This window comes from Rhopalosiphum padi, chromosome 3, assembly GCF_020882245.1.
Source record: "Rhopalosiphum padi isolate XX-2018 chromosome 3, ASM2088224v1, whole genome shotgun sequence".
Classification (NCBI taxonomy): Eukaryota; Metazoa; Arthropoda; class Insecta; order Hemiptera; family Aphididae; genus Rhopalosiphum; species Rhopalosiphum padi.
This window is the reverse complement of record NC_083599.1, coordinates 28,545,407-28,569,377: the sequence shown is the minus strand read 5'-3', so window position 1 is coordinate 28,569,377 and position 23,971 is coordinate 28,545,407. Positions and strand designations below refer to the sequence as shown.

General features: G+C 24.8%; 1 protein-coding gene across 3 annotated transcripts in view; it reads left to right on the top strand.

Moving 5' to 3' along the window:
- The first annotated feature begins 5,530 nt into the window (after nt 1-5,530).
- Nucleotides 5,531-23,971, top strand: part of LOC132924454 (venom dipeptidyl peptidase 4) — a 53,211-nt gene continuing 34,770 nt past the window's right edge. The window contains exon 1 of one of the 3 annotated variants that reach the window (XM_060988784.1): nt 5,531-6,240. In XM_060988784.1, coding sequence (XP_060844767.1) covers nt 6,163-6,240 — 78 coding nt within the window. In that variant the 5' untranslated portion in view covers nt 5,531-6,162. Of the gene's footprint in view, nt 6,241-14,074; nt 14,240-18,181; nt 18,796-23,971 lie in introns of those variants that run through there. The other 2 variants (XM_060988786.1, XM_060988783.1) reach the window with 2 other exon arrangements.

Below are 23,971 nucleotides of genomic sequence, written 5' to 3'. Positions count from 1 at the left end.
GACAAGTAGGTACCACTTTACTATATATTAGATGTCGAGTGAGTCACTATAATGAATGTGTTAAATTTGAATTCATCGGTATATTATTGTACAGAATGTTCACGAAAAACAATTCTGAGCGGAGACCGTCTGTATTCAGTCTAGGATATTTTTATACTATATTATACTCGTATAATATCGATGAAAAACATTTATTATATAGTATTATAGTATATTGTTTTCTAAAACGAAACAAAAATATATTTTCATTTAAATTGTATTGTTAATTATTATAATATAATACTTTATAAAATTGTTGTAATCAATTATTATAACTTTATAAGTCAATAGACTTACGATTGGTGTGAATAAGTTTGTCATTTATGGTATAAATAATTTAAAATTAATCTAAATACTTAAGAAAATTTCATTAAGTGTAGTAAAAATTAATATAGACATTAATGAAAAGTTTTAAGCCGCAACGAATAATAGTTTTAAATTACAATAAAATTATTAAAGTCGTTAACTTTGTTAAAATTTCTATTTTTATCAAAATATGTATTTCAAATGCTTTTAAAATAAAATTAAAAATAAAAATTCATAATATATATAAATAACTCAAAATAATTAAAAATATTTAAAATTTAAATCTATTGACAATTATAATTTTATGAACATTTTGTTAAAATTTAAAGTATTTGTGATTACTCGTATCTACTACTGAAAAATGTTTACCTAGTTTCCTCCTTTTCGGATTTCAACTGTATATTATTTATTATACATATTATTTGCCATAACTGTATACATGTATATTATATTCCGGAATATATTATTAGATATCAAATAATGTTTAAATCTCATCGAATTTTATAACATGATGGATGATAAAATTTTTCATGACTTCATTCTTAGATATTTTATTCATGTTAACTTATACTAAACATGTTTAAATATACAATATTGTATTATATCTGTATAATAAACAATACTATACAAAGTATCTTCGTTCTGAAATGTATATTTTTATCGGACCATACTAAGTATCCGCGTTTTGCATTTTAAATAATAACTGGATTTAGATGAAAATGATTTAACAGTTTTGGAACGTGCCGTTCTATCTTATGTATTCAAAACTTTGAGTGTAAATATAATACAAATTGTAGGGGGAACGATATACAAGTGATAAGTGCATTCATAAATGCATTTATCGTTTGCTTCTATTTTTTAAATCTACTGACACCTTATGTATAGCAGAATATTCACATAATAGTTCCTCGTTTTTTTAAAACCTATATATAGTAAATTCCCGTTACAACGAATACCAATACATCGAAAAATCCCATTATAACGAAAGTCAAAGAAGTTCCCTGCCGAAAAGCAGGGCTTATAAAGAGTTTATTCGAATTTTCGTTACAACGAAATTTCCGTTATAACGAAAAAAAATTCGGTCCCCCGGAGTTCGTTGTAACGGGATTTTACTGTATTATAAGGAATGAACAAAGCTACAAGAAAGGGGCGATTACCACCGTTTACATACCTACAAAATCGTTATTAGTACTGGGTTATACCCAGGATACTCGTAATTCGTATATGCCTACTAAATAAAAAATTAAATCATAAGCCTTAGCTTACAAACTAATGTTAAACTAGAATGTCAATATGTATAATAAGAAGTAGTAATGAATTCAAATAGATTTTTTCATCGCGTTATTAAGATATTAAGTATATACAATACTAAAATGCGAACATACATTTCAAAGATATAAAAAAAAAATTCACCATGAATATTAATAACAATTTTGTTGTTTATAGTTTAAACTGTTTATAGTATCGAATGTTAACCGGAAACTTAACAGGGAAAATTTGTGTAAGCGTAACACTATGTACCTAATGGTAGGTAATTTAATGAAAAAATAACTTGAGTTAGTTTAGTTAAGTCAACGTTAAGAGCGCCAAGTTATAGGATTAAAGATAACAAGCAAATAACAATATTTTTTATAGCACTAAATGTTTAAAGTTTATAAAAAAAAATGAAAAAATAACCTAACTTGATTTACTAGGGTTTTTATAATTATTGCTGATTTATGTTTAAATTTAGATAAAATATTTCGAAAATATTATTGTGTATAGAAAATAATAATTTTAGTAACAGTAAATTATTTCAAGTTTCTATGATTAATATTTTTTGTCCTTTCTCAATAATAACAAGTAAACCTGAAATCGTTTGATGACTAATCATTATTTTACACATTAATTGGATATTTCGTCAAAATTTAAACGTAAGTCACTCATAAAAGATATTTCTGAAAATAATGTAACGAATAATTTCATTTCATAATTCTGCAGTTAGTTAGAACGATATGGAATCTTGTATTAAAATTTCAAACTTTTAACCAAGTGAGTAGAATTTGTTTTTTTTTATCGAAATATTTTGAAAATTATAGTAATTAAAGTTATTGTTTTTGAATTACCACAGAATGATTAAATTATTTTTTTATTTTTCTTAGTTAATAAGTAAATTATTGTTCATTTTTAAATTTGACCACTAAAAATCTTAACTAGGTCCACTTTAGCACCAGAAAAAATATTAAAGATGAAGATAAAAGATTTTAATATCTCAAAAATATGATAACAGGCAAAAAAACAGATTATTGTATTTTATCGCTCAGAATATGAAATAAATATGTTTGAGTGGTTTAAAACATTCCAATATTTTTAAGAAATATTATTTTATTTTTATTTATTAATTAATCAATGTCTATAATAAATATTATTAAGCATTTAAATGTTATTCATAAATCATACATTCATATATATACATATAAAACTATATTTTGTCCACATTACACTTTAAAATATATATTATATATATAATAACAATGCTATTGTACATTACGTCTGATATATGTATAATTATCGGCTAATATTTAAATTTCCTAAATAAATTGAACAATTTGGTGATTTTACACTAATCTAATCTCTCAATGTTTGCATAAATAATTGTTCGACTTAAGTCGTAATATTCGTAACACATATATACGTATTATTTAGGAATAAATTCAAATTGATGTGGAGGCGGGGGAAGAACTTAAATATTTAATATTTAAACAAAAAAATTAAAATTTTTTTTATTTTGTCGTAAATCAAAAATATTTTTCATGGGAATTTACAACTTTTAGATATTTATTATATTTTATTTATCTATACAATAGTATTTTTAATACATTAAAACCTAAATTATTCACATCATGCTACAGTAAATCGATATTAATTCAACTTACCATATTATGAATAATAAAAAAAATTATTTATAAATATATCATAACATATACCAAGTAATAAAAATACAGAAAATATGGGGTGACAAACCGTTTTTGCTTTGAATATTTTTAGTATGCAATGATTTAACATTGAATTTAAATTTAACACATACATTACAGTGGTTTAGTAAAAAAAACGAGGTACACTCAACCCTTACTGTTTATCAGAACGTTATCTACTTCCTTTATTTTTAATAACTATAAGAATAAAAGCAATTTTTATGCTTAAGTAATATTATTGCCATCAAATGGAGTAACATTTTTGAAATAATGAAGGGGAGTAAATTCAGTATCCATTGTTCTCTAGGAAAAAAAAAATTGTTTACATTATGATGTTTAGTCATTCCACATGATTTAAGAATAGAATATAGTATTATATTCTAGTCAAATGACATTTTTAATAAGTTTTACAAACACTTGTATATTAATAAAAGCTTTAAGAGAATAGAAAGTTTTAATATACATTCTTGTAAAGTATTTTAATAGAAGTATTAAAATTTTAAAATTGGTAGGTACTAGGTATTTGAAATACTTAAAATAAAAGTTTTCAAACATGGTATTTTTAAAAATTTGTTATTTTAAACACAAATAGCTCATATAATTATAAATATGATTTTATAAACAATTATTTTCAATTAATTGTATAAATAAATACTTGTAATTTTATAATTGGATTGTGTAATAAGTAATATATTATGATTTATTTTATTTGTTATATTATCTGTATTCTTAAATATATTGTTATATTCTGTTCACGAACTATTAATATTGATACTCTCGTTTATTTTAATATTTTACTGGCTTATATGAAAATAACATTCGAGAAGCAGTATTGGTAATCTAAAAGGAATGGTTTGAAAAATGTAAATTTCTGGAGTATAGGATTTAGAGATAGGTAATTTGAAGGTTATTTAAATTGGTATTGAACCTCTCTCCCTTACGTACACCAATGATGGCAACTTATTATTTTTACATCTTATGTTTAAACTTTCGATTTGGCGTATGCATGTTATTTTTAAAATAGAAAATAAATTGAAAACTAGTTAAATAAGAAATATAAAAATGTAATAATGGAAACAATTATTTTACACCTAAATTTGTGTAAGTTATTCCAAAAAAAGGCAGCACACTTGTAAAGTTGGTTCACTTGTCATTTTCTGAAATACTAACCATTCTATACAATTTCTGGTCTATGTGTATAATTATCTACATGGTTTGAACAACTCGAGCAAAGAACACTTTTCTGGCCAGTGTTTACAACCCACTTGGATCGTAACATATACCTATATAATATATTAACATTTTTTTTTGTTTTTTTTTTATTTATCACGATAAAACATTTTTAATTTGCGCTTTATTTGTCTAATAACGATGTAAAATGTTATAGGTATGTACCTACGTTTCATTTTAGATACTGCGATAAAAAAATTAAGATGCTCAAAAACTTACCAATACTGTACTCGATATTTTTTTATCCAGATCAAAAATTATTAAATAATAAATAGATAATACAAAATTTAATATATCCATCTAGATATAAAAATTAAATTTTTTTACATCTTATTCTTAAAAAAATATAAATTTTTTTCGCTTTATAGGAAATATCAATATTAATATTATTTTAATTTAAATTACTAATAATTATTAATACATGTTAAATAATTTAAATGATCATGTACATTTTATTTGGATGGCTATTTAATTATTTACTTAAGTAATTTCTAGATAACAATTTTGTAATTTATCTAAATAAGGTATTTAGAACATATCTAGACAAATGTAGGAATTGCACAACACTAGAATTAATTAAATAGTGATTCTATTATTATAGTTTATAACTTTATATAAGTTATTGAATGAATGGTACTCAGTGCTGAAGTGCTGCAGACGGTCCTACGTACGGATTTGTCGAGATGATAGTGCATTGAACCTGTTGACACTTATAGTGTGATTTTTAACGCGGCCTTCGAGGCGTGCTCATAATACTATTATTGCCTTACTCAGGTAACTAATTCGCGGAGACAGTAAGTACTGGTAATATAATACAATATTTGTATAACGATGTCGTACACAGTCGGGCATCGGGTACTTTCACATTTGCCGTGATATAACGCGACGAGTAGGTACAACGTAAATAATAATATTATTATATGCACGATACCTGGCGGCGGCGGCATCCGTGGCGGGTCAGTCCAGAGTGAGTCCGAGTTACCTACCTACTTTCATTTGCAGCTGCAGTACGCGTGTATACTGTTTCCGCGCAGCAACTCGTAGTGTGCACCGTTTTTCATCGTTCCGTGCTGAGGCCGACGACTATAATAAACATATTATTAATATTATTATTATTCGTCTCGCACCCCTCACCCCATGACAAATTGTTTCTGTTGATCACTTTTACACATACGGGTAAAATCGCTACCGCCTGTCGGTCGGTCGGGCAAAATAAGAACAACATATTATATCGAAAATCAGCCGGACGACCGCAGCACTGCAGCAGTGAGACGATGTGTATATTCGTGAACCGCGGTTTCACGACACGCGTTCGTCTGCAGTAATACCTCCTAATAATATTATACCTCGGTATACGCACCGGTTCGCTTCTTGTCGGTATACCCCCGTACAATAATACCACCCCATCGACAATAATAATATTATTGTTATTGTAACGGCGTCGCGATCTCTCGGTCCGCGTCGACGTCCGTCGCGCGCTCATACTATATTACAGTAGTCAGTAGCTCGTCGTGATAATAATAATAATAATAGTAATAGTATAATAACAGACGGTCAGCGCGGGTCTCCCGACGGATTTCGCGTGGATTACACGGCCGTCACTGCGACTCGAGCAGTAGCAGCAGCAAGTCTCATGCCGCGTCAGTCGGCCGCACTTAACTCATTCGACATGCGCTCATCGACGGACGTATTCCATTCACCCACGACAATGGTAAGACGATTTTTTTTTTGTTTTCAAATCTATTGCAATAATAATACGACGTACCTAATTATGCACAATAATTATTCATTATTTTGGTGTCGAGTCAGGCACGCCAATTTATCCGTAGGTACACATGGATATCTAATAAGGTACTGTACCCGCGCATTCGATACTTAATTATAATAATATTATATCGAGTCGAAAATAATAATTCAAAAGTGAAACACACCGATGAATTTTTATATTCGAGAATATTTGAATTTATGTATTATTTGATTTTGATTTTTCGACTTTCTATTCATGTACTCGATAACACGCAGTTTATTTACTTTCATATTGTATTTAAAATACTATTAGATATTGATATTTTTATGTACGAATAAAATATCACCAACAATTGTATTTTAAATAATACGAATATTTGAATTAATTATATTTTAGATATAGGTACACGCGCGTATAATATAGTTTATTATATTCGAAATATGATTTGGACGTTTAAAACATTTATTTTAATATTCTTTTATTTGAATACCTTTACAAATTTATGTTATCAGTTTTATTTGTTCATTATTATTGTTATAATTTACAATAATTATTATAGCAGCCGGGTACGCAATACCGCGAGTTACTTATAAACGAATACAATTAATTATAATTATATATATTATTTGAATTATTTTGCTTTCACTGTTATATTGTTATTACTATACTCGACAATTATCCAGTATTTTTATACACATTATTTAATGAAGACCACCGATAGTTTATAGTACTTAATATACGTACTATATTGATGCACTTATAAGCTAATTAAGTACATTATATAAACAAAGTTATTTTCTAAATAAGTATAATTCACAAATAAAATAATAATTAAAAACCGAATGAACATTATGTGCTTACAATGTTTTCGATTATCCATATTGTATAAAATAGTTTTTATTTTTTAATGTCTAGTGTCAATAAATTTTTGCCTTAATATAAAACCTTAATGCAATATTTAAAATTCGATGACTAATAGACGCCAAAAATGTAGTTTCAAAAACACTATATAAAATACATTGTATAAAACACAATATATGATGAAAATAAATTATAATAATATGTAAACGTTTATAGTCTCAATATTTAAAAAAAAACTGTCAAGATCATAGTATCATACTCGTACTACTTGCTCATCTAGGCGTAAAATATTTGTACATTGTGGATTCTAATGATGTACAATTTATATATTATAATAAATTGTATTATTAAATGATAAAGCAATTAATAACAAACGACTTCTTGAAACAACCTAATTGAACATTTTTCGAGGGTCATTATTGTTAGTTTTTCCATGCTTTTAGAAGAATTTCATTATGTTTTATGACCTTTTTAAAGTACTATTTACATTCGATTTCCGATGTTTAAAGGTGCTACTAGTTTATAAATAGTTACTACTATTATTAATGAAATTCTTTGAGCACTCTTCAGCACAAGAAAAACGTTCCCGGGAAAAAATAAAATCATTGTAAGACCAATATATTAATATATATGTGTATAGAGAAGTATTTAAAATACCTTTATTTTTACAATTCAAAAATCAGTGTAATGAAAAACTCATTTATACATCTTTGATGACACGAAAACAAATATCACGTTTTATTTGTTTTAGAACTGGATAAAGTTAAACAGGTAAATATTATAATATATAGTAACCATACCAGTTTAATCTATATTGCACAAGAAATAAAAAAAATAAATATGTATAAAATATATAAATAACGAAATACAAATACTTGCAATACCGTTGTACTATTTACATCAGTCATCAATTATACAAGTAATTTTGCACTAACATTTTTAACTTTATTACTTTCGACAAAATAACAAATTTTCTTATGTATTCTTTAAATTAAGTCATAGAATTCGAAATTAAATAGGTATTGCATACATTCGAAGATACAAAGACATAACTTTACAAAATATTTACTTAGCAGTCTGTAAACTTAACAAATCCCACTTTCTCAACAATACCTTTTAACTTTGTAATTTTTCGGAATAGTTTATTGAATTGGATAAAATGTTAATCTTACCATGGTTTCTTTCAAAAGCGAATAAATCTAAAATATAAAAAAAACAAAAATAATCAAACATTAATTGACTTTAAATAATGATTATGTTCTGCTGTGTAGACTCGAATTCAATGTAGAAATTAACGGGGTTTTTTGTTAAAAAATATATATTATACATTTTAATCTTATAATTTAATTTGCTTACAAAAATATTTAATGCAAATATTATTTTATATCTATTTGGAAATTTTATGTATTAAGGTATCATGTCTTGTTCATCCCTAGGTTTATTCAGTAGCTAAATGTCGAGTTCATAGTTATTATGGTGCAGTAGCCAAATTCAATTAAAAGTACCTTAATAATTATTATAATATTAAAAAAATATTTAATATTTATTTTAGGTTTTGAGCGAAGCGATGGATGTAGAATGTAGATATTAATTTTACAATGATGTGTGTTGTTTTTATTTTTGTATCTGTCATCACTTTTTGGGCAGTAAAAATGCTATGGTTTTCAACGTTAGAGGGAATTTCTGATTCAAAATTGGACCTATTTGGTATCTCGGAGAGACGAAAGTAAAAAATTTCCTTTATTTTTTAAAACAATCGTAAATAACAAAAAAAAAAAAAAAATTAAGGAAAAATTTGAATTTTTACACATTGTAGCATGCCATAAAATTCGATTTTGCTTTTTTTTGTGTAACTCAAAAACGAATAATTTACTGTAGATACTTGAATTTTTACCAAACGTTAATGTTGGCATTTACACATCTTATCATTTTCTAATCTTATTGAGCTATCTATTTATATTCATCCAGAAATTTAGTTTTTTTCTATAAATATTGATAAAACAATATCCACTAGGTTAAAATGTTTGAAAATTTAATAAAAGATTCATTTATAAATAACCAAAAAATACTGAAAATACAAAGCTGCAATATTTTTATGAGTGTTTAAAATATTAAATAAACCTATCTTTTTTTATAGTTCCTACTAATTGGAAGCCTAAATAATATAATTAAACTAGTATTTTGGATGATGAGTGTATATTAATATTTTTAAATTTAAAAAAAAACTTATCTATAAACAGTTCAAAAAGTGCGACATTATTTTATATTTAGAAAAAATTCTAACTTATTAAATGTTTAGGAACATTTTAAATCATGAGGATTATTCTTTTTTGAATTATAATAAAAAAAAATCCAAAATAATTTGGTCAAAAGCTGGTGTTGATTTAATATTTCTATTTTATCAAATTAAAAATTTACTGGGATTATCCCAATGTAACAATTTGATATAACCTAAATTGAAACCATTTTAAAATTTAAAATATTGTTTCACACACACACACACACACACACACACATGATTAATAATCATATGAAACTCACTATATGATTCATTGTAGTTCATCAACAATGTCTGCTTTGTCGTTATGTGCTTATTCTAGATATATTTGATATTAAATTTGAAACGTAAATGCATTATATAAAAAAAAACCTAAAAGTTGCAATCAGAGTTCCAGTCTTTAATTCGTATTTCAAACTAGTCTTTATTCGTATACCGTTCTGTTTGATGTTAAAGTACCTATTCATGAATCATGAGATATATTGTAGTTACAAATGTATTTTATAATGTCTTATAGTTGTGTTTTTACTTTTACGCTATGTTGCACTGTTATTTATTTTATATACAGTCAACTACACTAATGATTAATTTACTATGCATATAGTATTACCACATGACTCGCCGCACTCATTAAAAAAAATGTTTGAACTCCTTAAACACGGTCGGTATCTAATCTCCTTAAATAAGACTTAAAAGTTAATTAATTATTTATAATTTTTATGCACAAATTTTAAATTTTAATCTTTTTTAATAGAAATAAAAATATTATTACCTCATTATCTATTAGAATCTCTGAAACTCGTCGTCTAAGATTCGTGATCCATCATGTATGCTCATCTTCTTTTATCTTCTAGCTTCAACTAATGCTTTATTCATAAATATTCATCAATATTTTAAAAAAGAACTCGGCTTCGTAATTATTCAGTGTTAAAAAGGTGGTCATTATTTTTTAAAAATAAGCTTACCTCAAGACTTAAATAAATTTAAGTATTTAACGTATTAGTAATTAGTACTAATTTGAATATATTATTTAAATATACTTATTTTTCCACAATTCATAATTTGAATAGATGTGCTTGGTGAATCACTGTCTACTTTTTCAAAGGGTGCAAATGGCGAGTGATCCAAATGGTGTGTTTATAATATTCATTTTCATTTGCATTTTAATATTAATTTTGATAACAAATTAGAAGGTATATAATCATATATTATAATTAATATTAATTGTTGGTGCAATGATTTTGATTTTCAACTGTTTATATATTATATTATTACAATTATTATAATTATTTTAATAAATAATATTTAATGATATGCTTTGGTTAGCATATATATTATTACATACGTCATACAGTATAGTTGATTTTTATTTTTACAAAACGATAAAACATGAAAGTTGTAACTTTCTCAGAATTTCTGAGTGTACATTTTTGTTTATGACATAGATCAAAAATAAACAAGTGACATTTGTCTTTTAGACATATATAATACGTAATTTGTAAAAAAATTAAGTCAATTTCCTTTTAAACGTCCTTTATAATATCATAGCCTATAGATTAGGATAACATTACATAATAAAAAATCTTGTAAGAATAATAATAAATTGTTTGTTACAAATCATCATTGCGTATATGTAAAAAAAAGATAATAAAGAAGGTTAAATTCGTATTGACATAAATACTTATCTCTAGACTGTAAGTATAATATTATAGTACAAAGGCGCTTGGAAAAATATAAAGCAGGTGACAAAGTTAAACAAAAACTCTCCATACAATAAATTTATTTTTTTATTTTATGATAAATACATCACTCATCTTACCTACAATATCCTCATCTCTAAAGAACCCATCTTAGTATGTAACACACAAGGAAAACCTTTCATTGATACACATAGTTATTAGATGTCCAAAATACACTGAAACTCAAAAAATGTTCATCAACTTAATATATCTCCGACTAGCTCTTAACAAAGAAAACACCGAAGTAATCTACATATTTTTTGGGCGTAACTGTTTTCCGCCAAAATGACTCGCCCGTTATCACCATGACCGTTTACCGCCAAAGATTATATTCCGATTACCGCCAAAAAAAATAAAAAAATTATTTAAAATTTTTTTTGAGAATCCCTTATATAAGTTATATCACGCGTCATTTTTTTTTTGTTATTGAAAAAATCAGACATAAATTACAGGTTAGATATAATGATTAGTTACAGGATTGATTAACCTACCTTCTGTAAGCTTATGCAGCTTGTGGTGGAGATGGAGAATTATTATGATTACTTTTAAATTATAATTATTTCTTCACAACGTTATCCGTAGATAATTGACGGGTTATTGCTTGTTATCAGTCTGAACTGTCAGTTTAAACCATGGTCTACGACAACGTAAACGAACAATTTTAAAATAATTTCTATAATATCGAAGAATATTGAAGTGATATCAAGTAACCATGGACATATTATACTAATATGCAAACATTTTAAATGTATACATGCGTTTACATTTAAAAACGGCATTACTCGATAAAGGTGCTTCAATAAACAGTGCATTGCTAAAATTTTTACACCATTCGTATTATTCATAGGCATGTTTATATCAATATGATAAATTGTTAGGCTATTAGACTAAAATATAACTTAGTGTATTAAATCATACAAATAAAAAATTTGTAATCAGCAATTAGAAACATATAATCACTTATTGTAGTTTGTTGAAGATAAATAATTACGTAGCGCAAAATCTCAAATTTAAAATAATATCTAATAGCTTAAATTTAGAAAATTCCAATAAGTAACTATAGAAAATGATTATTTAAAAAAGAGTTATTTGCATCAGGTTTCTTCAATAAATATATATTTTACAACAGAAAAAACTAAGATTATTAATAGGAAATCGTTATTTGTTGACTATTTTATTTGTCAATATTTGATGTTATCAACATTTAAACTTCAGGTACTTTAAAAATTATTTGTAGAATTAGGCATCATTTTTTTAAACAACTTATTAGGAACTTAGTTCCTTGTTGCTTTACATTTTTTGAGCATAATTTGTTTTTACCTTAATTAATTTAAAATATTTGTGTTTACAAATATCTATGATTATTTGTTCTTGAATTATAATAAAACAACAAAATATATTTTGTTGAATGGTTTTTGCTTAAAAATTCACATTTTACAATTAGTTTCCTCTTATGAAAACTACAGTAATTTGTTTACTTTTGGCACTAGATAAAAAAAAAATTATTAACTACGTTCAATTGCTACCAAAAATTATATTTAAAAATTAAAAAACAAAACACATTATTCTAAAATCAATACATTAAACGATCAGCTCAGAATCTATGATTATTATAGACAATAATAATAGTGTGGAGAAAGGCGCACTTGAAATATATAGCCAATAAGAATAAAAGTTTTGGAATAGTAACATAATTAATAATAATATAATAGATATCGTAATATGATAACTGATTTATATCTATAAGTAATAAGTAATAACTATTAACTATATTATGTAGGTTTTCGTAAAAATGTTTTTAAGAGTACATTGCTTAGTTTGAGTATTTTTTTTTTAGATTAAAAATACTATTATTATAATTTATAATATAAATACGTACCTAACGCTATATAACTAAGAAATAAGATATTTATTGTATTGTTATAATATTGCGTGTGTATTATACAATTAATAATATCGTAATTTTATTTCGTATAATTATATTATCTACTTAAATAATAATATCGAAAGTGTAAACAATTATATAGATAATATATCTACTATCAGCTAGTAGGCACTCGTATAAAAGTTATGATTATCTAATGTGCCTCATATACCATCACTGTATGTTTAAATAACTTTGAGTATATTCTTACTTAGCTATATATAAGAGCTTAAATATTTACTAAAGGTGGGGAATTTTACAGTTATGGAAGCAGATAAAAATTGAACCTCAATGTAGTTAATAAATATTTCAAGTTTGAATTCATGTTTTTATAACAGAAAACTTGTTATATTTTTGTCACCCATACTAAATGAAACTAAAAATATATTAGGTATAAGTCACAAATCAACAATGCTATAAATTAAAATAATAAGAATATTGGTTTATTTTTTTTACTGAAATATAATAATAATTTATCAACTAATAGAAAGTACCTACCTATGTCAATATTATAAAAAAAATTGTAGTATATCTCTGTTTACATTTTTTTTAAATAATTTAGTGTATTGCATTTGTATATTACGTAATAAAAAAAATGTAGGTTTATTGTAATAATATGATTTTTAATAACAAATCGAGATTAAGTATAAACGAATAAAGCAATAATAAACATTTACAACTTTGGATTTATTATAAAAAATTTATCATTTTACCTAATTTCCCATATCGGCTAAATATATATTATATTATATATATATATATATATATTTATATACACATAGTACATATTATATAATATATATAATCATTTTATTGTTTTTGACACTCGCATCGGATAAACACTTGACATAGTTTGGTAATAAAGACTAAAAAAGATTAGGTATAACATGAAAAACTTCGAAAAAAATTTGAAACGCTTTAGTATAATTGTATCTTATCATTTAGAATTATTGTATATATGCATTGACACGATCGTGTTGTACCTATTGTAAAAATATTGCTCTAGTGGCCCATTTACATACTGTTTGATGTTATCGTAAAATATTGGGCGTAGGCATCTACACGACGGAATAACCAAATACATTGTTTTCTTTTAACGGTGCTCATTTTTATTTTCATCAAGGCATGTTATGTACTCAAAGAAGACTGTGTGGATACATGGTATGTAAAATATTTTGTCACGATCATTTGTTTAATATAGTAAAGGTAGTCGATATTGAATCAAATTTCGTTTTCGAATCATGTTTATTTTAATTAGGTACATACTTTGTAATATAATATGAATAATATGATATAGGACCGTTAAATTATCCGATTTTTTGCTGTAATTCAAAAGAATTAAAATTAACTTTTTTTTACAAAATACTAAATGGAATCGTGTTGAAAAATATAATGTATTCGACAATAGTTTAGATTTGTTATCAATCTTTTATAATTATGGTATTGAGATGTTGAATAAATTACAGTAATGATATGTCATTTTCAGCATTCTATGGTTTGTATACTCACACCTATATTATGGTATAATAATTAGAATAGCAATATCATTGTTTAAAAATTGTCCATATCAGAATATTTTTTATTTCTAATCTTAAATTTTTGATTGATTGTTCATTCACAACTTAACAAACGTTTTTCAATTTCTCATATTAATTATATAAGTTGTTAACCCGACACAATAATATAAATATTATAAGTATAGAATAAAATGTATCAATAATCCGATAAAGGTAATAAGAACTTAGGTGTAATAAATCTTGGTTATTGAGTCTCCCTTATACATAGGTATAAATAAGTAGATACTGGGTATATACTATATATAACTATATATAACAAATTATCAGTTCGCCCCAAAGTAAAATACTAAGTATGCCACGTGTGAGAATGATATTAGGCGTATACTAATAATTTATTATTATTTATCGTATTATTGTTTAGTTTAATTGCACCTTTGACTAATAAATTAAACATAATATAATAGATAAATACCAACTAATAAAATACAACACATCTATGTTTTCATAAATTTGTTTGGGTTTGTTGTCTTTCTGAATAAGTATTATATTTGGGTGGCCTTAATTTATCGTTAAATGAAATAAGTTTAGATTTAATTAAAAAGTTAACTTCCTCAACAATATGGTTCATTATTACTATTTTAGAAAATCATGAGAAATTAGAAAATATAAATTAATGACGCTGTTTTTGTTTTAATTTTACTAAAAAAAACTATAGCATTTAGGAAAGAGCAGGGCAAGTTGACTGACTTAAGATTTAAATAATTATCTTACTACAACTAATTAGTTATGAATTAATGTATAGATTATCTTGAATTTTTAGTGATAATTCATAATATACTAAGAGTAAATAGTATTTTTTTTTTATTTCTTAATATTTAGTATTTTATGTTTTAAAAATAATTTATGTAAGTTTGTAAATTTCGTCAACTTGTCCATAAAAATGTATTAGCTTAATTATATAATTTAATATAATCTATGAACAAAGTCAATATGTTACAACAACATTTTTCTAAATATTTATTCTAATATTTAATTTTAATATAATTATAGTTAGACTTATAATTAAAAAAATAAAAGTAATCAATACATTACATAATATTATATATAAATACATATATACGTAAGGTTTAATCTGACATAAAATTGTATAGGGTACTGAGATTTATATTTTATCTTAAACGTTCTATGCAGAGTGATATAAGGTAAGGATTAGGTTATTCATACTAAACCAAAAGAATATTTATTTTTTTTTGATCGAAAACTACTAGTATTTCATTTAATTTAAAATTAATAATATCAATATAATATGAAAATTTATTATATTTTTCTTAGAATTTCATTCTACATTATAGCTTTCTAAACCCCTATAAATGAATATTTTAAAGTATTGTAAGTGAATCGATCATTTACGTCAAACTAAAAAAAAAAAATAAAGTAATAAATACTGCTAAATCTAAATACCTAATTAAATTTCTATATGATAAATTATTATTATTGATTTTGACCAAAGGAGAAATGATTTAGTGTGCAAACGTATACATTTTGAAGAATTAGTTAAAGGGGACGCTTTTTAAGCACAGTTCATGATAGGGGCACTGAGTCCCCTTGTGTCTCGCCACTTTAACTCCTGCATATATAGTAGGAGTCAATCTCAGCCAGACAGTGTCTCTGATTTGACCGCTTCAATATTGCATAACGTCATTATAAATTATAATACATTTATGAATTAATTATACATTTGCTTTGTGCTGCACTGCAGATAATTGCGTGCATAAAATTTATTTATACATACTTAAATATGATTATATGAATTATAGAAGGCTGTGCTTACGTATAATTTGTTATACCTAAGTTTGTCAGTTTTTACAAATATATCATATACAATAGTTGTGTAGATATATTTACGTAATATGTATAGTGAGTTCCACTTAGTGTTATCACTGATTACATTGGTGCAAGTTAATTTGATTCTATTGAACAGATTTTAACTAATAATTTAAATTAAGTATACTATACGTGTATAGTGTATACTTGAAAAATTAAGCACATAATACATACATGACACGTATTAATATTATACTATAGAATAATATTATCATTAATGAAAACAAACTATATATCAATAATTAAAGTCTCTCGGGCGTTGCGTAATTTATATTACACCTTAACTTAAAAATAAATATTTAGAAAACTTTTAAGTATATTTTGATTATTAGTCGATCTGAATTTAATTATTTGACCATAAAAGTGCGGTAATTTCATTCAAAGGAAATTTAACATTTGATTTATAAACCGTGGTTTTTATAGCTAAGCTACTACCAATGTAGTACTCCAGTACACCTTGAAGATTTAAATACCTACATAATTTATTCAATATGCTAAATTTGATTTCCATGTTATTAGTTTTTAATTTTGTTTTTATCAATGGTTTTGCGATTTAGTTATGTTTTTTGTGTCTTTGTTGGTTATAGTATTTTATGAGAATGTTGTTTTTAACTTTAAGAAGGTATGTCCTTTTTTAATATAGTTCATGAATAGTGATTTGTAAAAATTATAATTTCTGAACATATATAAGTGAGTCAATAAGATAAGATAAAATAATAAAGTATTATTGATGATACATGATTGAAAAATAGCAATATTTATAAAGCTTTATTTCAACTTTTTATTGGTAACTTCATTTTCCAAATTGTATTTCATATTTTTATATTTTATAAATGTATTGCTCATATCCAATGATAATTATTATTTATGATTTCAACCTATTTATTGATTTTTAATATTATATTAAAAAAAAAATTAATTTAAGTTAGTAAATTAATTGTTGGTTTCTATAAACGCTCAAGAATTTACTGAGTTAAATATATATATATAATTATTAACTTTAAACTATTTTATTTTTTAATATTAACTTAGTTGAGTTAAAAAAAATATCGCCAACATCCTCAGTCTTGCTAGTTCATAATTATAAAGTAATTATATATTGTTTAATGCGTGGTTTCGGTCTCACATATACAGATTTATCATAACATACTACAAGTACGCCATAAAGTTATGACAACAATAAAATAATATTTCCCTTGAACATAATATGGCGTGCTACACATTTTTAACTACCTATTATGAACATATGTTTTTCAATAAAAAATTCACGAGATGAAAATGACCAACACGATTTCGAAAACATCGTCGGTGCGAGTTGTGTGTATATTATAAACTATTTTAGGAGCGAAAGATATTTGTGAGTATAAAATATAATAACGTATCATAGAAAAACAAAAACTAAAAGCCGTTAGTTTGTGGGAGGGTGGTAGTCTCGGTTTTGGGTGCAAATAGAACGTTAGATATTATTAAGTATACGTATCTATCTCGCAACCCCCGGAAACACGCGACATGGCCGATGACCCGCGAGCTCTTTCTCCGATGGTTCACATAAAACATTTATTTTTTTTTATTTTGTCCTTCGATACACACACGCACATTAGGTACCACTATCATCGTATCATTTCGCGTCGGCCAAAGCGTATCCCGTCCACAATCGACAACGTGCTCTTCAGTTGATACTCAGTCTCAGCCGGCGTTCGACGTGCGTGTAGCGTGCGAGTTTCACTACAATTCGCAACAGCTCTATTATAATATCATCAATAAAATTGTGTTCGTAGGAAAACAATAATAATAATAATAATAATATTACATTATTAAGTTTTAAGTCCGAAACGCGATCTTAGTGCGAAACAGTTGTGATTTTATCGTCGATATACTATATATCTTGATAATATATTATAATATATCTACTACTTGCTATTGTAAAGTGAATAATTTAAAAAAAATTTTTATTTGAATTTAATTTCGCGTATGGTTTTCAGAACTTCAATTTCACCATTTATTTGAAAAAATAATATTATATTACAATTTTTTAACTCAGCGGGCCGACCCTGAAATAAACGTTTGACCGGAGTAGAAAAATAGTGCACGTGCGAGTGATAAATAATCATTTAGATATATACTTTATTTGTTGGCATCGCGATCAAAAGATTCCGGCTAGTTGAGTTATTCTGCCACTCGAAGTCTCGACCGTTTGTATGGTTGGACATTACTATATTTATAATCACTATGGAAACAATATTTTCCTCTTCCGGTCAGTACAACACAAACAGCATGGACACGACCGAATTGCGCGAAAACGATAAAAGTTTTTGGGTAAGACACTAAGCCAAACACGCGCATTATAACGTTCGATATTCTCTTTTAACAAAAAATGAAATAATAATAATTATATATGTATAAGCTAGTATAAATGTCTAATATAAAGGGCGTATGGGGTACCACCATCACTGCGTTTGACTTTTCAATCGACTCGACATGGTTTGCGTATAAGGTCATGTTGTCCTATAGTCCACTTTTGACTTTTAATTATTATTACTATAAAATTATAAGTACAATTATTATTATTTCTCTGATAATTTTATCGGGGAAGATTTCAATATAGGCAATAGTTTAACATTAAGCGGACAATATTAAACGAGTTTTAACACTGAGTGTTTTTTAACGGACAGCCGTTGCAAAATCTGAAATCCGTATACGCCAGCAATGCTATATATTGTAATAATATTAATATTATATTATTATTTATATTACCTTTATACACTTATCATTCATCTAAAAACACTAGCTAAAGGCCTAGGCAATGATTATCATAGCGTTTTAAATGTATTAATTTATAAAATCATTACCGAAGTTCAAAACTGAAACCTCGACAAAAAAGTATTACCTATAAGTTATAACCTTAAAGATAATACCTATTATTAAAATAATTTGAAAATATAATAAAATAATATAATAAAATATAATAAAATATAAAATAATTTATTTTTAAGATTTTATTAATAAATCAGTAAAGCATAGGAAAATATTATAAAAAATAATAATACCTTAATGAAACTATTTGACGCCCTCAAAAATTTGCTACCCTAAATAACTACTTAGAACAACTGCCCATTTAACCTAGAATTAAATGAACACCGTTAATTCTTATTAACATAGATTACAGTAAAAAATCTTTATAACGAAACTCGTTACAACGAAAAACTCTATAAAACGTAAATATAACATTAAAATGGTTGGTTTGATTTATAACCTATTATACCTTTTATACCCTTTCTATATTACAAAAATTCTCAATAACGAAAGAAATTCTTGATCCCATCAAATTCGTTATAGAGAGAGTTTTCACTGTATTTAAAAATTTGTTGTATAACTGAATTTTATAACGATAAGTTTGGTTTTTTTTTTTATAACAGTAATTATTATTTATTTACAAGTTTGGCAATGATTTTGAAGACGAAATCGTGATGTTTAACATCTGTTTCACTTTTGCGTGCCAATAATATAAATTATTATAGGTTTTTTTTACTTAATTTTTTTAGCTAATGCTTATCGAAATTCTTGTTTCATTAGTAATCATGAACTGATGAGACGACAGCGATACTTAAAGGGCTTTAATAGCTACTAGAAAGATAATATATTTTATTATATACTAATAATAATAAAGATCGTATATTGTGCTATTTTAACCCGAACCACGTTTCTAAATTATTGGTATTCAGTTATAGTTATATTTGCTTATATATATTCGTATTCTTAATTTATAAATATCTGACGTACAATACAAAATTATTGTAGATTGTTTCATTTTGTTTGCACGTTATGTATGTATATAATATATATATAGAGAAATATTATTATATTTAATATTTATTTAAAAAGTTAGTTCATTATTAAATCAAACTATTATTTGATTATAGTGACTATCTATTTAAAAACCATAGTGAATCAATAATATTATCAAAAAGATAGTTCGGTTGAATGTTCAAATGTTTTTATTTTTAATATTTAAAATTCCTCAAAAAATATTGCCGGACGGTATGGGAATATTTTTAAATTGTCAACAATATAATGATGTTAACTTGCCTAATCTACAGTTATAAGAGTGAAGTACCTAATTAATGTTAAAAATTATTTAAAAAAATATTTCTACATATTTAATAATTTCCAACCCAGCTATAAATGTAATTATTATTGCTCACGGGCAATTAAGATAATTTAACACGATAGTAAATTTAAATTATCCAAAATTATTGATCATAAAATGTATAAAAGCACTTAGTAGGTAGTTATTTAAATTCGGTATCGAAAATTGTTTATGGCATTATATTATGTACAATAGTAATAGTAATATAGTATATTACATATTTATTGTTAAAATATTGTCCTTGAAAGGTATGAACATTATTCGAATTCTGTCTAAGAGATTTATTTATTTCTATTGTAATTTATTGTATAGTTTAATAGTTATATTATGGTATTATAAATTGTAATAATATAATGTTGTATAGTGTATAAAATCAATTAAATAATTATTTATAAAAAAATTAAAATTATTTACTTAATAATATTATTATTTATTAATTTATATTATGTGCACAGATACGTATAAATATTTATTTTATATAAAAACTAAATATTGATTGAAAAATTAACGCCCTTATAAAAAAAGCGTTATGTTTGTTTTTAAATAATTGACAAAATATCTTAAATAAATATCACCATTAAATATTATCATGAAACCAGTACATGGTAAAGAAGTAATATTGTCAGTAAAATATCGCATAGATAAATAAGTGTCTTCATTATAGAATATGTATAGCTGCTTTATAATTATAATAGTACAATAGATAAATAACTAAAATTTAAGTAGATATAATTAATATTTAATAGTTAGTATAAACGATATTATATAATAATTAAACATTAATATTATAAAAAAAATATGGCAATTCTATAACTGTAGTAGTATAATATAAATTACTGGAATTCAAGTATAATTCATATTTTAATTGTAATTTTTCATTAATTATTTGTAGCTATTTTAGATTTGAAGAAAAGCATTAAATGATTTACAGTGATATGTGTTTTATTCTTTTTAAATTTTACAAATAATACAAGTATAATTTTATAATATTCCCTATAATAAATTATTATATTTGTTATCTATTAAATATTAATTATATTTAAATTTTAGTTTTACATATTATTAAGCTATAACTATATTATTGATATAAAATATTTATACTGATGACATATTTTTGTCAATGCCATATTTTATTGACAAAATTATTTTTTTGTGGTTTATTGGTTTGTTGATATTTTGTTGATATACATCTTTGTTTTTGAGTGTTTTTCTTTCTTGGATTTAAAGAATCTACAGAAGCACAGAAAAATAAAATAGGCATTCGAATGATATTTGCATTATACTTCGTATTTCTTCCTTCACTATACCAATTCTCAATTGAATAATTTTCAATTTATGAAAATGCATTCTTCTAATGGATGTAAATTCGATCACACTATTAAATAATATGATGATTGGTATTTGAATGCCGCAAACTTGGCAAACCAATGTCAGTGTTCTTTATTATAATTTGTAGCTCATGTAAAGTGTGGATAATGTGCTTACTGTCGAACATTTTTTTGTAATGTTCGATTAGTTTTTATTTCGATATCGTTATTATAAAAGTATTAAAATTTAAAAATATTAAAAATAAATATTTCTTGTGGTAATATAAAAAAATATGTTGAGCATAATATTTAGCAACATCGGCTTATCTTCTTGAGGTTGGATTGATTAATACATTTAAATAATTGATATTGTGTTAAAATATTTTTTGTTATTATCATTAAATTATTTGTTTAAAGTAAGATTACTCATGTAATAGATAATAATAATTTTTTCAATTTTTAATCCTTAACTATTAAAATTGTAAATTTTAAAAATGTTCAACTGAAAAAAGAATTGCAAATATTTGTGATTTTAAGATAATTATATATTTATATATTTTTAGTTTTTATTTTATATATGTCGATAAAAAATTATTCACTCGGTCATAATTTTTTAAAATTGTATACACAATCCCACATAAGTTGTTTTTACATTTACAGGTATATATAAACACAGTTTATTTTTATAACCATTTGAAGTTCAAATTTCAATAAAATTTCTTAAAATTAATCCAACATTTTTAGGTAGTTTTCGTTATTTCCAAATTTTTTTTTGGTTTTCCCAATTGTTAAGAAAACTAATAACGATTTTTTATTTTTAACTTTGAATTATCAATTAGATTTTTTTTATAAGAAAATAGATTGTGAATGATAAGTTGAATATAGGATACCGTCGTTGTAGAATTAATACATTCATCACTCCGGTCAGATTCTAAAATTATATATAAAGCGCGTATAAACAGTGTAAGATTAATAATAAAAATTATATAGAAGTTTCTCGTAAACAATATCATATTAAGCAAAGCCGAGAAAGTTATTAAACAATGTAATTTAGATTAAATTGGTCTGTACTTTTATGTACCTATAAATTGTTTTTTTACCTACGGTAGTTTCTGTGAACAGTTGAAAAGTGTTTCACAATGTCATTATAAAAACAAAAAGTTATAAAGTCATTAATAATAAAGATATTAAATACCACAGCAATGTGAATATTTTAATTTTGCGTCCTTTATCTTAAATATTGATTATTTGTACAACTATTATCCAGATATGCTATAAGTTCGGTCTCATCCCCTTTCGTTAGTAAAAGAGTTAAGACTAATATGTGTTCCTTGTGATCCTTACAGTGGTTGTTGGATGGACGTTATTTATGCTTCTTCTCTGCTCTATAAATTATTATATTCGATCGGCCGCTGAACCCAGTGAATGTGCGACACATTGCAAATTTTTATTATATATTTGTTTATAAAATATATTTTAATATTTTTCGTTTTTTTTCCGTTAAATAATTAATAATATAATTTCAGGTATTATATTATATTTTAAGCCATATATAGATTTAGGTAAAACTATAGAGTATAGGACATAGGTACATTAAATTTACTATTATTTAGATTTTGTTTCAAAAATGAAATGCAAAATCAATTTTTGTCTGATTTTGACATGCTACGACTACATGCGTATGTAATAGAAAATAATATAATATCACATTGAGTAATATTGTTTTCGACCGGTTTGAGGAAAACGAAAGTAATTTTTTACGCAAACAGAATCCACAGTAATCCGCGTAGGTAATTTATAATGGCAATGCAATTTATTGTTGACTCATTAATATTTAATATTATAATGATATTTGAAAATTTTATCGGACCGGTCCCGCACCGAGTATGAAATCCATAGTAATAATGTAATTATATACGTGCCGGTTTTTACTTTACAAACAAGACGAGTGCGAATTATCGTACGTCGATGACTTCAGTACATATCACACCTACTTAATATTATGTTATTTAGTTATTAGTGTTATAACGATGTTTTG